This window comes from Colletotrichum jinshuiense, chromosome 6 (assembly GCF_051148585.1).
Source record: "Colletotrichum jinshuiense chromosome 6, complete sequence".
Classification (NCBI taxonomy): Eukaryota; Fungi; Ascomycota; class Sordariomycetes; order Glomerellales; family Glomerellaceae; genus Colletotrichum; species Colletotrichum jinshuiense.
The window spans coordinates 2,407,785-2,421,010 of NC_139313.1; the positions used below are offsets into that span (position 1 = coordinate 2,407,785).

General features: G+C 55.9%; 3 protein-coding genes across 3 annotated transcripts; 1 reads left to right on the forward strand and 2 right to left on the reverse strand.

Moving 5' to 3' along the window:
- Nucleotides 1–836: 836 nt before the first annotated feature.
- Nucleotides 837–1,928, reverse strand: EsH8_VI_000612 (EF-hand domain-containing protein; the record flags this gene model as incomplete). The annotated part of the gene is made up of 4 exons (XM_083271865.1): nt 837–1,300; nt 1,355–1,679; nt 1,798–1,816; nt 1,888–1,928. 4 exons carry the CDS (start codon nt 1,926–1,928, stop codon nt 837–839), a joined length of 849 nt encoding a protein of 282 aa, XP_083127039.1.
- Nucleotides 1,929–4,652: 2,724 nt separating this feature from the next.
- Nucleotides 4,653–5,878, forward strand: EsH8_VI_000613 (gamma-glutamylcyclotransferase; the record flags this gene model as incomplete). Its single annotated transcript, XM_083271866.1, has 2 exons — nt 4,653–4,708; nt 5,290–5,878. 2 exons carry the CDS (start codon nt 4,653–4,655, stop codon nt 5,876–5,878), a joined length of 645 nt encoding a protein of 214 aa, XP_083127040.1.
- A 590-nt stretch (nt 5,879–6,468) lies between these two features.
- Nucleotides 6,469–7,343, reverse strand: EsH8_VI_000614 (RNA recognition motif domain-containing protein; the record flags this gene model as incomplete). The annotated part of the gene is made up of 5 exons (XM_083271867.1): nt 6,469–6,542; nt 6,599–6,843; nt 6,937–7,043; nt 7,177–7,249; nt 7,324–7,343. The coding sequence occupies 5 exons, from the start codon at nt 7,341–7,343 to the stop codon at nt 6,469–6,471; spliced, it is 519 nt and encodes a 172-aa protein (XP_083127041.1).
- Nucleotides 7,344–13,226: the final 5,883 nt, after the last annotated feature.

A 13,226-nucleotide genomic window follows, 5' to 3' on the forward strand; every position in this document is an offset into this window, starting at 1 on the left:
ACAACACAATGGGGGCTAGCTTACAAGAAAAGCGGTGGGAGGGGGCGAATCGCGGTGTTTTTTTTTTTTTTTTTTCGTGGTTTCGTTTCTTAAGGGGGTCCGGCGATACTCGCCCAGTAAGGGTGATATATCGCCTAGTTTAGCAAGCGGTTGATACCTTGAATCCCTGAATGTGGACAAGTGCCTTTTTCTAAGGTCTCTCTCTCTCTCTCTCTCTCTCTCTCTCTCTCTCTCTCTGTCGTCTTCGGCCCGTCCGAAGCTTTGCTGATTGATTACTGCTGCGAATAAGAAAAAGAGGATGTACGGGAGTGAGAGAATGAACCTCGTAATACTACGTCGCCACGCTCATGTAATGATGGGTGCTAACACGCAGGTACTGGTCATGTATTCGTACACATCCCACAAAAAGATGCCGTCCAAGTTTGCTATCTCTTTCCCTGTCTTTCTTTCTTTCTCTCTTTCCGTACTGGGTTTTCCTCATCATGCGATTGACTGCTTTAAGACGGCCTGCCGTTGACAGGGTGCCATAAGAAACCTAAGAAGCCTCCTACCTCCATTACATGCGCCCCCCATCAACCCGCCCACCCTCCCTCCCCGTCCACCCAGGGTATCTAATTTTCCCATGCAAATGGGATTTGTCTCCCGTCGTGAAGACGCACCACCTCCGATTGAGCATGGTTTCGCTCCTTCGTCTTCCTAATCTAGCCTTCAACTTCTCAGGCTGTATAGATTCGTCATCTCTCCCAGGTGGTGCATGAAAATCGGAACCCAACTATGCGCTCTGATGGAACTCAACTCGGGGCTGCTGGCCCTCACCAATCTCTACCAACATGTGTTTACTTGAGCTGCTTGAGTATTTCTGTCAGGAAGTCTTCGAAGCTTAGCGTGATGTAGCCGTCCCGGTCGTCGTCGTACTTCTTGAACACGTCGGTCATGCGCTTGAGCGAGATGCAAGCCTGGACGAAGAGGTCGAAGGACATGACTCCCTCCCCACGCTTGTCGTACGTCCGGAAAATAAGCTCGACGAAGCCGGGGCTCAGACGGTAACGGAAGGCAACAAGGGCGTTGCTGAACTCGGGGAGTGAGATGTTGCCGGAGCGGTCAGCATCGAAGCGGTCGAAGAGGGTGCGCCACGAGGCAAGGAAGGACCAGAGCCCGCAGAACTCGGCGAACCCAATAGTGCCGCTACGGTCCGAATCGAACATCCGGATCATCATGCGCACTGTCTGCGGATCAAAGGCAGTCCAGTCACCGTTAACGAGGGCAGTCGACAACTCGCGCTCGGAGAGCTGGCCGGTTCCTACGAAGCCTTGTTAGCTCATATTCGACGCGCGGGAGCAGCAGGGGCACCTACCATCCTTATCGACAGCTCGGAACAGTGGGAGAAGCGTCGGGTCGGCGCCATCCCCAAGGGCATCTGGAGCAGGAGACGGGGGCGGTCTTGAGTTGGGTGGTGGCCGATGGTGAGCAGTCGGGCGCGGGCCGCCAGTCGGGGGAGGAGAGCTGACACCGTACATGGCGTTGGGATTCGGTCGGCGGTGGTCGTTCCGGGGGTCGTTCCGAGGGTCGTTTCGGGGGTCGGGACGGTGATAGTCGTCGCGCGGGACTGGTGGAGGGGGTTTGCTTTCGTAGCGCGGCTGAGAAGGCGTTTGAGAAGGCTTCGGGGCAGCGCCGCCCTTCTGTGATGGGAGTGTTAGTTTGACTGTAGATGGGCGATGCGTGATTGAAGGATGGTGATGAGATAGATGGAGGGTAAAGCGCTGCGTGGGTGGCCGGAGGCCGAGGACATTTACGTACCTGCTCGGGTTCCGCGAATCTGATAGGGGGTTAGTATGGCGGGGTAAAGTAGATTACGAATGAGGGGCCAAGGGGAATCGCAGTACGCACCTTGGAAGTTCGTCGGGGTTGTAAGGTCTGTTGTACGCCATTGTAACTTTGGTCCAAAGCAGAGCGATCAAAGTCCAAACGAGAGAAACGGTTGGTTTTTGGAGTCGATCCGAGTGAGGCTCCCGGATTATATGAAGTTGCTGGAGTGGGGATTGATGGGGGCAGAAGGGGAGCCGCAGCAGCTATGTAAGACTAAAGGCGAGGAAGTAGGGGATGTAGGGGATGTAGGGGACCACGACTCAACGTCAGACGGCTGCCGGCACGCTAGTCAACAGGTAGGTAGGTAGGGCTGTCGGGTTAGGCTGCGGCGGAGGCTGTGATGTGTGTGTGTGTGTGTGCGCCTGTCGGGCTCTCAGCTCAGCGCAATCGTCAGAGTACTTTTCAGCCGCACGCTCTAATATGAAGTGAGGCTTGGGCTATGTTTGGTTGCTGGTGCAATGGCGGTTGTGGTTTGGCGTAGTACAGGGCGTTCTTTTCTCGAGAGGAAATGAATGCGACGCGAGGATGAAAGAGGGGGGGGTGCTTATCTGGCCCTGAAAACCGCTCGGTGAACGGAGCCGGACAACTTTGGGTACAGGACGGCACGGGCGGCAATGCAGGGAAGAAACCGCTGGAGATGCCTCAGTGTATGAGCCGAGCGTCCGGGTGTAGTGCGGGCGTCAGGAGCAAGAACAAGATATACTAAAATAAAAATAAAAAACCAAGGTGTAACACAGATCGATGTGGTTGAGGGTTGGGCGGCTGCACTAAGAGTAGTGCGATGGCTTTTACAGAAGAGCTCAGACGGGATGAACAGGCAGGCGATGGTTCACAGTCAGTCAGCCTACCGGGTGGGTTTGCGAAATTACTCTCTAGGGGAGAGCAGCTAAAAACAGAAAATGCCCCCAGCCAAGAAGCCCGTCGGCAAACTCAGGAAGGCAGAAAGATGGGTATCGATTTCCACGCGGCCCTGCTCCTGGGCTCTGGGCTCTGGGCTTCGGGCACCGGCTGTTGGGGTTTTGTCCTGCTCTCTCCGGAACGCAGGCACCAGGCACACAACGGACGGGAAGTGGAAGAGGTGTGGACTGGCTCCGGATCCTGATCCCAATCCTGCTCCTGTCAGTGTGCTCGGTTTCGTGTCCCCGCCACACTGTCCCGCTGTGGGCGGTGGGTAAGCCAACGCGGCACCAAAAGAATGGCGAGCTGTCAATAAGAGCCTGACAGGGAGGATACCTGCAGCCTCCAGCAGTTTGCAAGAGACTCTGAGGAATCCCGTCCATGAGTCGCCCACAGGCCATGGAGGCGCAGGTGGAACAGCGTCAATATTATACGCGCTTAGTGTTCGGTCACTCGTATCTTGCGTTCTGCGCTCGCCGCTTCGAGCCGGTATCCACTGGAAGGCCCCCCCCTTTCTCCCCAAGGGGGTACTTTTCTTCGTCTCGGGACCGGGTACTTGATACGATGCAGATACAGATCGTGAGGTGCAAAAGGGGTCACAGCCCGCCCCGGCGGACGTCTATCTCATCCTGAAGCCAATTGTTAGTGGTGCGGCGTCGAGTCATCCCCTGAGCAGCAGCGTCTTGTCACCGTCACTTGCTCGCAATGCGATGATCAAACGGCGTTGAAGGACGGCTGGGCAGGCCATGCGTTAGGGTGGTACGTATCCACGTACACAACCAGAGAGAGGCGGACAGACATCCGACACACACACACACACCTGGAGGCCGGGCCGGGAGGCTTGACGCCTGGGCTGGTTGCTTTATCCCCCGTTTAAGCTTAATTTACTCGGGCAGTCGTCAACACCTGAGATGACCTGTCCAGTTGACAACCGCCAATTCCAACCTCGACCGAGACTGCCCTCACACATGTATTCCGCGTGGTCCAGTCCTCATCTTCGGACTCAAGGCCTGATGCCGTTCTCGTCGGCCAGCAACTGCCCGTCGTGTAAGCGTGACCGCCCCGAGAACCTGGAATCAGCCGTATCACCCTAACACCCTAACACCCTTCCCATCGTTCCCATCCCCTCCAGCCCGCCCCACCACAGCCCCGGCACCACGCCCCTCCCCAGAACGCCGAGCCTCTCGCACGGGACGCCGGCAAGCGGGATTGCGTATGCTCTCCAGCTTCTGCAGATTCGCGGCGCTCAACTCGTCTTTGCCCAACTTTCTCGAACACATCGAACCTTTTCCCTCCCCCCTCCTCTCCTCCTCTCCTCTTCCATCGTATGTACCATGATCCTATTCTTCCTCTAAAGCCCACCCCGGAATATTTCAGTCTAGACTTTTGCCCTTTGATTTTTCCGCCTGATCCGTTCTAGGAGACTCTTCCACACCACCACCCCTCACCGCAGCTTTCTGCTCCCCTTTTCTCCTCCCCTTTTCTTCAAGACTGTGTGCGTGTTTGTGTGTGTATGTGTCTGTCCAACATGTGTACGCGCGGCACCCTGGGTCTTGCACCACTCCGCCTCCGCCGTTGCGGCTTGCCGCTTTCGGGTGCCACCGACGGCTTTCACGGTTTTCCGTCTTCTCGCAGCCAGGCAAGTGCCCAAGAGATCTGAGATGGATCGCCGAGCTGCCTTTGCCGCCCCCCATGCGTCGTGCAGGTTAACGCGAGTTACACCGGAGTGGGACTGATTTGCTTGGGGCTCCTTCAGATTCTGGGTTTGCAAATCCCGGCCGCAACACACACTCTCCCGCCTTCAAAGCCGCGGTAGATAGCAAGCGGCTGTCACTGCTCATAGTCCATCTATTCCTCGCCGGAACAGAGAGCAAGCTACGACATCCAGCATGGCCGACGAAGACCTCTCGACCAGCGACGGCGAGTTCTGGCTGTACGGTTATGGGTACGTCTTCGAGTCTACGAGGCCTCCCCCCCATCCCTGCCACTCTGCCTGTTGGTCTGCTCTTGTCCATCAGCGTCTCCCGTCCTCCCGCCCTCCCGCCTACACCCCTGCCGCAGACAGCAACCCTTAGGCATGTCGGTCCTAACGTCACAAACCCGGTTTCTTCAGGAGTTTGATATGGAAGCCTCCGCCACACTTCGGTTAGGCTCATTCCCCCCCCTCCCCTCTTCCTCTTGCCGCTATCCGAGCTGCAGGCTGATCTGTGTCGTCCCACCCCACAGACAGGAGAATCCCCGGTTGGGTGACGGGATATGTCCGTCGCTTCTGGCAAGTTCGTCTCTCCCCTCCCTCCCCTGACGCACCGTCGTGCCCGACCCCACGGGACACAAGGCCATCTACCCTCCCTAGTGCCCGCTGCCGCCAATGCTTATTTGCACTACATGTCCCGCCCGTCCCTGGTCTCGCTTGATCTTACTAACTCTTCCTTCAGGCAAGGTAACCAGCTCGACCCCTGCGGTCCACCGTGGGCTCGCTCTCTCTGCTTTTTAAATCGGAGACACCATTCCTAACACTCTACCCAGTCAAGACCACAGGGGCACCCCTGAGGCCCCAGGCCGCGTCGTTACCCTCATCGAGCGCTCCTACTGGGAACAGCTGACCGACCACCACGACTCGGCTCCTGACCGCGTCTGGGGCGTTGCCTACAGAATCAAGGCAGACAAGGTCGCCGAGGTCAAGGACTACCTTGACATCCGCGAGATCAACGGCTACACCATCCACTATGCGCCCTTCTACCCAGCCGACGGCTCCGAGCCTATCCGGACGCTCGTGTACATCGGCACGCCGGACAACGATCAGTTTGTGGGTCCCCAGGATCCCCAGGCACTCGCAGCCCACATCCACAAGAGCCGCGGCCCAAGCGGACCGAACATCGACTACCTTCTTGGCCTCGAAAAGGCCCTCAACGAGCTCAGTCCCGAGAGTGGCGACGTCCATGTCACCGACCTCTCCGACAGGGTCCGGGCTGTCATCGCCGCCGAGCACAAGGCTTCCGGTGCGGGTGCGGCTCAGCCACATCTCCCCGGCCCGTCTCCGCCGTCAGCCGTCAGCGACAACTTCAAGCAAGAAACCAGCGTCAAGGAGCAGGAGGAGACTGAAAAGAACTACTGAAGATTTCTTTGGACAATCTTTTTCTTCTGATATTGACCCCTCCCCCTTCCTCCCTCCCCCCGGTCGTACAAAGCCCCAGAGCCATCCATGTCAACCAACTTTTTTTGTTCTAAACAGATCATAGACAATCATACAGACAAGTAGCGTTAGACCACAAATTTGTTGGCCTGCCGGCGATTTCGATACTTTCGTACTCCAGCTCGCTCACCAACGTCACAACCTGAATCACCGGACAGAAAACATCACCGAGTGCGAGAAAAGACCCATAGTTGGGGGCAGCCCAAGTTGGACAGAGGTAAACCCCTAAGAGGACAGAAGCAGAAAACCATTCCATTTGAGAGAAGACTAGGCCGTTACCAACCCTGTACCGCGGGTTGGGGTTTTATTTTCCAGAGATCCAGTGCAACAGAAGAACCGGGTATTGTGTTGCAGCGAAGAATATCACCAATGCTCGATCGAACCAACGGGCGCGCGCACGAACGTCTGTCAGACTCGGAGGAGGTATCGTCGGCAACAACTCTTGGCAGCATGCTCCCGAGTTGCGGTTATCGACAACCAGCGGGCAACGAATCTCCGAAATCTAGCGAGCACTAATAGCCCCGGCCGCCCTGAGGCTGCTGAGACGGGTCCTGGTAGCCGTACGGAGCCTGGGGCGCGTAGCCATCTAGGGAGTGTCAACGGTGGAAGGCTCGGGGCTTGGGTCCCGCGGTTACAACTCACCCTGAGGGGGGGCACCGCCGTAAGGCTGCTGCTGCTGCTGCTGGGGGTAACCGCGGCCGTACGCCGGCTGCTGGTACATGTTGGGGACGCCAACAGGGTATCCGCCGGGTGCGGCACCGTAGGGGGCCTGGGGCGCGCCGTAGCCGCCACGTCCACCGCCGAAGCCGCCGCGGAAGCCGCCGCCGCCGCCGCCACGGGGGCCGTTGTCGGAAGCCTTGTCAACACGGATGGTGCGTCCGTCAAACCTATAAATTCCCCATGTTAGAGACTGTGGGTCCTATACGATCATTGCGCCGGGGGAAGCAAGCAATGGAAGCAGATTGTCAAAGGCAGCGTACTCGACGTTGTTCATGGCAGCAATAGCCTTCTGGGCATCTCCCTCCTGGTTGTATCGGACAAAGCCGAAACCACGGCTGCGGCCAGTGTCACGGTCCTTCACGACGACCTTGAAAAATGGGAAAAGCGCGGGTCAGATCTCTCTCTCCTTTCGTTGGCGAATTGGACAAAGTCTCTCCATGATCCATGGCAGCGCCACTCTCGAGAAGGGTTTCTTTGCGGACAGGACGATCAGTACTTACAGCTTCCTCAACGGCACCGAACTCCTCAAACTTCTGTCTGAGGGTGCCTTCCTCAGTGTGCCATGCGAGGCCGCTACGGGACGTCAGGTCAGCAAAAGCTTGTTTGGATTGTTTGACGTCGGCATGCGCGTGTGGGGAGGGACCTACCCAATAAAGAGCTTGGACATATTGATGGTTGTTTTGTTTTTTGTTCTTGCTTGTGAGCTTGATGGTCTGTCGTTTGCGAATTAGAGTCTGTCTGATGGAAGGATCAAAGGGAGGCTCGATGCATAAATGCGAAAGTGTCTGGGTGGCGCCAAGCGGGGTGAATGAGGGAAGAAGGCGAGGGGTGGAAGCGCTCTTTTTGGGACTTCCCAGATGAAGAGTCGAGCCAAGTCTGAAGGACTGAGTGCATCCTTCGGCGCACCAAAGAGAGGGGCAGTGTTGGAAGGCGGGCTTTGTCACTTGACGATGGTGCGTAAGCCCGGCCAGCAGAGTCGACAAAGCGAACGTACAGATTCACGGACGGATGGTGCCGATGCGAGAGGGAAGGAAGCAGAGATGCAGGCTGTGTCAACAAAGGGAGATTGCAAGTGCGTGTCTCCGGTGTCGCCGCTCAATTATGTTGATTTGTGAGGTGGAAGTGAGGGAGCGAGATACGAACCTGGTGGTTGGAATAAGGTGGGCTGTTGGTGGGAGTGGTTGATAGACGTCAGGTTTGGATCTGGGCTTGATGGATCGAAAAAAGGAAAGAGGGGGTGAGGAGGAAGTGAAAGGCCACCTTGAGGGGAAGAAAGGAAATCTTGCCTAGCGGGAAATTTTTGAATGGAACGAGGAGAGGGCGTTGAGGCAGTGCAAAAAAAAAGGCCCAAGGTAAGTTTTGGGCGTATGAGCGGCAATGGGAGCAGAGCGACTGGACAGGATGGTACCGTAAGGAAAGGTAGGCGGGGTGGGTTGAGAAAAAGGTAGGAGCGGAACGGGGGTAGGTCTGATGTCTTCTTCTGCAACAGTCCAGCAGCGGTTCCAGCAGTCCGCCGTCGCCGTCGCCGTTCTTGCCTGCTTGCTTGAATTGGAACTGGGAACGTGCCAGATGGGAAGGGGAGGTGGGCGTGGAGGGGTTCCAGCGAGTCGGACAAGTGGAGGGGGGGGATTGATTGATGACGGGAAGACGAAAGGTGTGAATGACGGCGATATGTACCTCGCCTCACAAATAGGTAGGGAAGGTACGTCCACTGCCTGGGCCCAAGGCGAAGGGAAGATGACAAGCGAGGCAATAAGGTAGGTACGAACACGAAAAGTACACCGAGAAAGTAGAACAGGATGAATGACGTGAAGGAAGTTGTGCGGATCCGGCAAGTACCTTTTTTTTCTGTTTGGTTCTTTGTCCTGAAAGTGCAGGTACGTATCGGATTTGGTGTTGTTGTTGCTGCTGTTGTTGTTGTTGCGATGTTTAAGGAAGAAGCGAGAAAATAAAATAGAAAAAGTACGATGCGGGAGAAAAAAAAATGACGATAAGAGTCTCAATCAGAAGACACAAAGTACCGATCCCTGACGATTAGGAAGGGGAGAAAAAGCGGTCGTTCAGCAAGGACAGGCGCAGGTCAGTCGTAATTGAATAATCGCGCTTCTCGTTTCTCTCTTGTTCCTTTTTTTCGTTCCCACGCTCTCCCCCCTCCAACCCGAGCCGTCCCTGTCCCTCATCTTATATGTGATAGACACAGGGTCCGCTGTCATGCTCCATGCATCCAGCGGCGGCGGCGAAAACGCAACAGAAACGGACGGGACATGAATACAGGGTGGCCAGCTTGCTCCGGCGGCAGTCAGATACCTGCAATACCAGATGGAAGGGTAAGAAAAGAGCAAAAACAGTGACCTGCCTGCGGCAAAGCAAGGCATGTACATTGGCACGGTACCTTGCCGCTCGCCTCCCCAAAGTACATCCGCTCAGACACACGTAGTACATACACACATACATGCATGCCTCCATACATACACAGGGCTATTTACTAGGTCCCCTGCCTGTTAACGCCGCCGCCGCCGCCGCCGCCGCTGCTGCTAATGCTGCTGCTCATGCTGCCTCTGTTCAGGCACACGAGGCAAGGGCCAAGGCATCTGGGAGATCTGCCCGGGAAGAGGGACCCATGAAAATCAATCCTTCCACCCAGGGACAAATCCAGTGTCATGGGGTGGTAAAGAGGGGACCGCCCACGTCCCAAATTCGGCTTTTCTGCGCAAGGGGGGAGCAGGAAGAAGGGAAAGATGCCCAACGCCCATCAAATGTTTCGACTACAGCATGAGTGTGGCAGCAGGGTTAGCTCCCCCTCCCAAACAAGCTCAAACAGTCGAAAAAGCTCGCATGTACCCATGATACTTCCCTCTGGATTGGCTCGCCCGTCGTCTCCCATCTTTCGTCTTTTTACCGCACCACAGACGAGGCAAGACGAGACACACCACTTTCCGTCTGTCTGATTCAGTTCGATTCAGTTCGACCAAGACCTGTACGGCCACCCCCAGCCATCGCGAACCCAACCGGCCGACTCCGAGTGGATGCCGGCGCAAGTATTCGTACAGCAGAGCTCCCTTGGGGATTTGGTGTCGATGTCGTCGTCATCATCCTCGTCGTGGCCGGCGTCGTGGGCGTCGTCGCGTACTGGGGCATTGCAACGCACACACTTACGCACTTTGCCTACAGACATATACTCATCTACTTCTCCAAAGGTGTGTTCTCGCACACAACTAACTCGACAGGGGTCTCCACGGCGTCAGCAATATCATCATCACCAGCTTGTCTCGGCTGAGTCGAAACGGGCCAAGCGCCCAATCTGCTCACACTCGCAGTCTGATTGACTAACCAGGCGTCTGCAGGTGTGGTGGGATGAGATGCAGAGACCAGGACCACGGAAAGCTTCTTAGAAACCATGAACCCGGCCGTTGCAGGGTATTGGCAGGCGAAAAGGGCTTGCTAGCTGGTTGTGGGCGATGAAAATTTCGAGCGTGGTGAATAGGTACACGCTGTCTGTGGTAGCTTCTTGTAGTTGCAGCCGCTCGAAAAAGCGTGCCCTTTTGCACGGCAGGTCAGAAACACATCTGGCATCTGTGTCCGCCGTGGGTGCTGGAAACACTGCGCGGGACGACAGGCCTGGCCTAGTCACTTGCGGACGCACTGGCACATTGGTTCATGAGTGACATTCCCATTCGACCCCACACTTTGCACAGCCTCCTTTCACCATGCCAGTTTGAAGCAAGATGGGCATCTTGGAGCTTCTCCAACGTCCACCTTCTCCTGAAAGTGGGGTCTCTAGTGCGCCAGGTACCTAGCTGCAGAGCCTGCAGAACCGGTTCTCGACTCGGCCTGGCATTCCAGATGCGCTGCGGACGGGCAACACAGGGCGTGACATGATAGACAAATATGACAATGGGACGTCCATTTCCATCCATTTGGTCTCGTCCCAGTCGGCAAATTGCGACATTCGCCGTCTCCTTGCCGCCTTTTCTACATCTTGGCGGAAACCATGCATTCGATTTTCTGAAATGTCCATGTCAGGGTCCGTCTTCATCCCACGCAGGCGTCATAGGGCCAGGGCCAGGGCAACCAACCCCATTTCATGTGTTGCCTTGCCCGCTCTGTAATCCGTCCCTGCGCTTCGTCCAATGCGATCCAAGGATTCGGCCTACTCCTTCATGGCACTCACTTCATTTTCTTGCCTTCCGTCATGCTAGGTGGCCTTCCCATGCGCAAGGCTGTGGCCATCAGTGGCACGAGCGGCCCCCTTTGCTGGCATTGACTACATGGTATCCGTACTCATGCGAGGCGACACGCGAGGCATTCCGTCTTGGGGGTCCTTCTCGATCGGCAGCTAGGTAACGAGAAGTCGGGTAAGCAGCCTCTTTTGGCGCGCAAAACGCTCCATACCGCCCACTCGAACCTCCACTCCTGGTTGGCACTGACCAGCTTTTGCGATGTGGGTGAAGCTGTGAAGTCACCTTGACAATGTCCATGTCCTCCTCCTTGCCAGTGGAGATGGTCGATCCAGTGGAGCCGTGGATGGCCACAACCCATCTGTCGTATCGTCAACTTGGTTTGGCGATTAGTGCCCCTCCCCCAAGCTGCTGCGCACGGCGCACAAACAACCCCTCAGGAAACTCGGTACATCTGATACCTTATGCCCCCGATGATTGTCCGCGTGTGCGACCTGACGTCGGCCACAGAATCCCGAGGCCCAATTCCATGCCCGCCGAGTGGCTGACCACATTTTCTCGTAGACAGCAACCTGATCTGTTTTTTTATTGGGTTGTTTTTTTTTCGCCGCCGCCCTCAAGCTCCGAACATTGGCCCTGGCAGGACCGAGCGGCGCGTCAACTGAAAATACTCCAATCTTGACCCGAAAATGCGACGCAACGTGGTGGACGGCTGGGGCACCCATCACCAGGGACTAAGGTAGTGGGACCTGGGACCTCCCTACCCTTGGAAGTATACCAGCCATGATATGTCGCATGGGCCAACGACTATGGGCCTCTAGTTCAGCGATGGAGGGGCAACTTGGTCCGGAATGCCGCCAGCAAGAAACCTAATGCACGTGGCCGCGATCCAGCCGGAAATACCATGGTTTGGAGATGGCCCCATTCCCCGGCATTGTCTTCACACCGCTTGGTTGCGGCCTTGGTGGTTTTCTTGGCTTCGCCAGTCATATAGTTGACGCATCTCGTCCTCCTGCTTGCTGCAGGGCCGGCGGCGGCGGTATGAAGGAGCTTGGTGGTTCTGCTGGTCGAGATCCCAGTGACATTCGAAACTGTCAGGTACCGTCTATAATTACCAGGTCTTGACGGGACGAAAGATGAAACCTGCTGCGCCTTCTTCGCAGATCCACATCCAAAGTTTTGCCCGCAAAAGCAAAGAGGTTGGGCGACGTCGTTGCCGGCACATGTCCAAAGCTTGCTTGCAATGATTAAACATGCTGCCTGGGGGAGCTTCTGCAGCCACGTGCGTTGTCACGGACGTTGCGACCCTGCAGCATATCTATTGGGCTGATCTCGAGTGCCAGTAGCCTCTCAGCCGCGCTTGGTCCGGATTTTAGGCACCTTCAAGATACCATCGGGTGGTCACAGTTGACCGCGAACTGTTCAACCTATCAAGGCCGTGATTGAAACCAGGCTTCGTTGTGCCACGATATCGGAGACAACGATACTGAACCGCGCATGTCTGCATCTGTCTCGGGCAGTGGGAAGTTGGTTATATTATGCCCAAATCGCGTCCAAGTCGACGTTGCGAGAAGCTGTTGGTCGACCAGGTTGAGCAGTAAATGGACGCTTGGGATTTGGGGTTGTTAATGGTCATTGGCAAAGCAAGCCCGCATAGGACCGCATCCACAGCCGTCGAGCGCCCGTCACAGCAGGGCAAAGCCGATGCGTTTCCCCATGCCCAAGACGAGCTATCAATAGAATTCGGCCGGGTATGACACAAGACGTGTTCCGTCACCACCGGGGGCCATGTCATTGTCTTGGCATTCTGATACAGTCGTGACCTGGGGTTTGTCGACCACATATCAAGTGCGCCTCCCAATGTATGTCATATGCGGTCGGTGCCAAAACCTTAGGTCACAACAATCGGGTATGGTTGCCGAGATGCCCAAAGAGCCCTTTCACAAGACGGGCGGGAACCTCAGCCATGCGTCTCCAATCCAGGATGTGTCTTCATAATACTTTCCAAGTTACAGTTTGCGGTGCAAATGCCACGGTATTCCTTGAATAAGTAGTGCCAATTTCTGGGCCGAATGTGTGCGCAACGACTCAGCGAGATAATACATCATCATACCTTTCCTTGGCTTTCAGACAAGTGGCATTGGCAGTGGCTGACCGTGGGTTAGTTTGGGCAGGCTGCCCTCCACACAGCCTACCTTGAATTTGGCCAGAGAGGGATGGAATCTTCCTTCTGTCTCCGAACAACAGCAGGGATGCCATGACCCTGCGCTATTTTCGCGGTACTGTGGGGGCTCTTATATTCAAGCCATCATACCGGTAGCCAAACAGCTGTCAAAAAGTCAGAACTATTATCGAGGAAAGTGTCGAAAAGC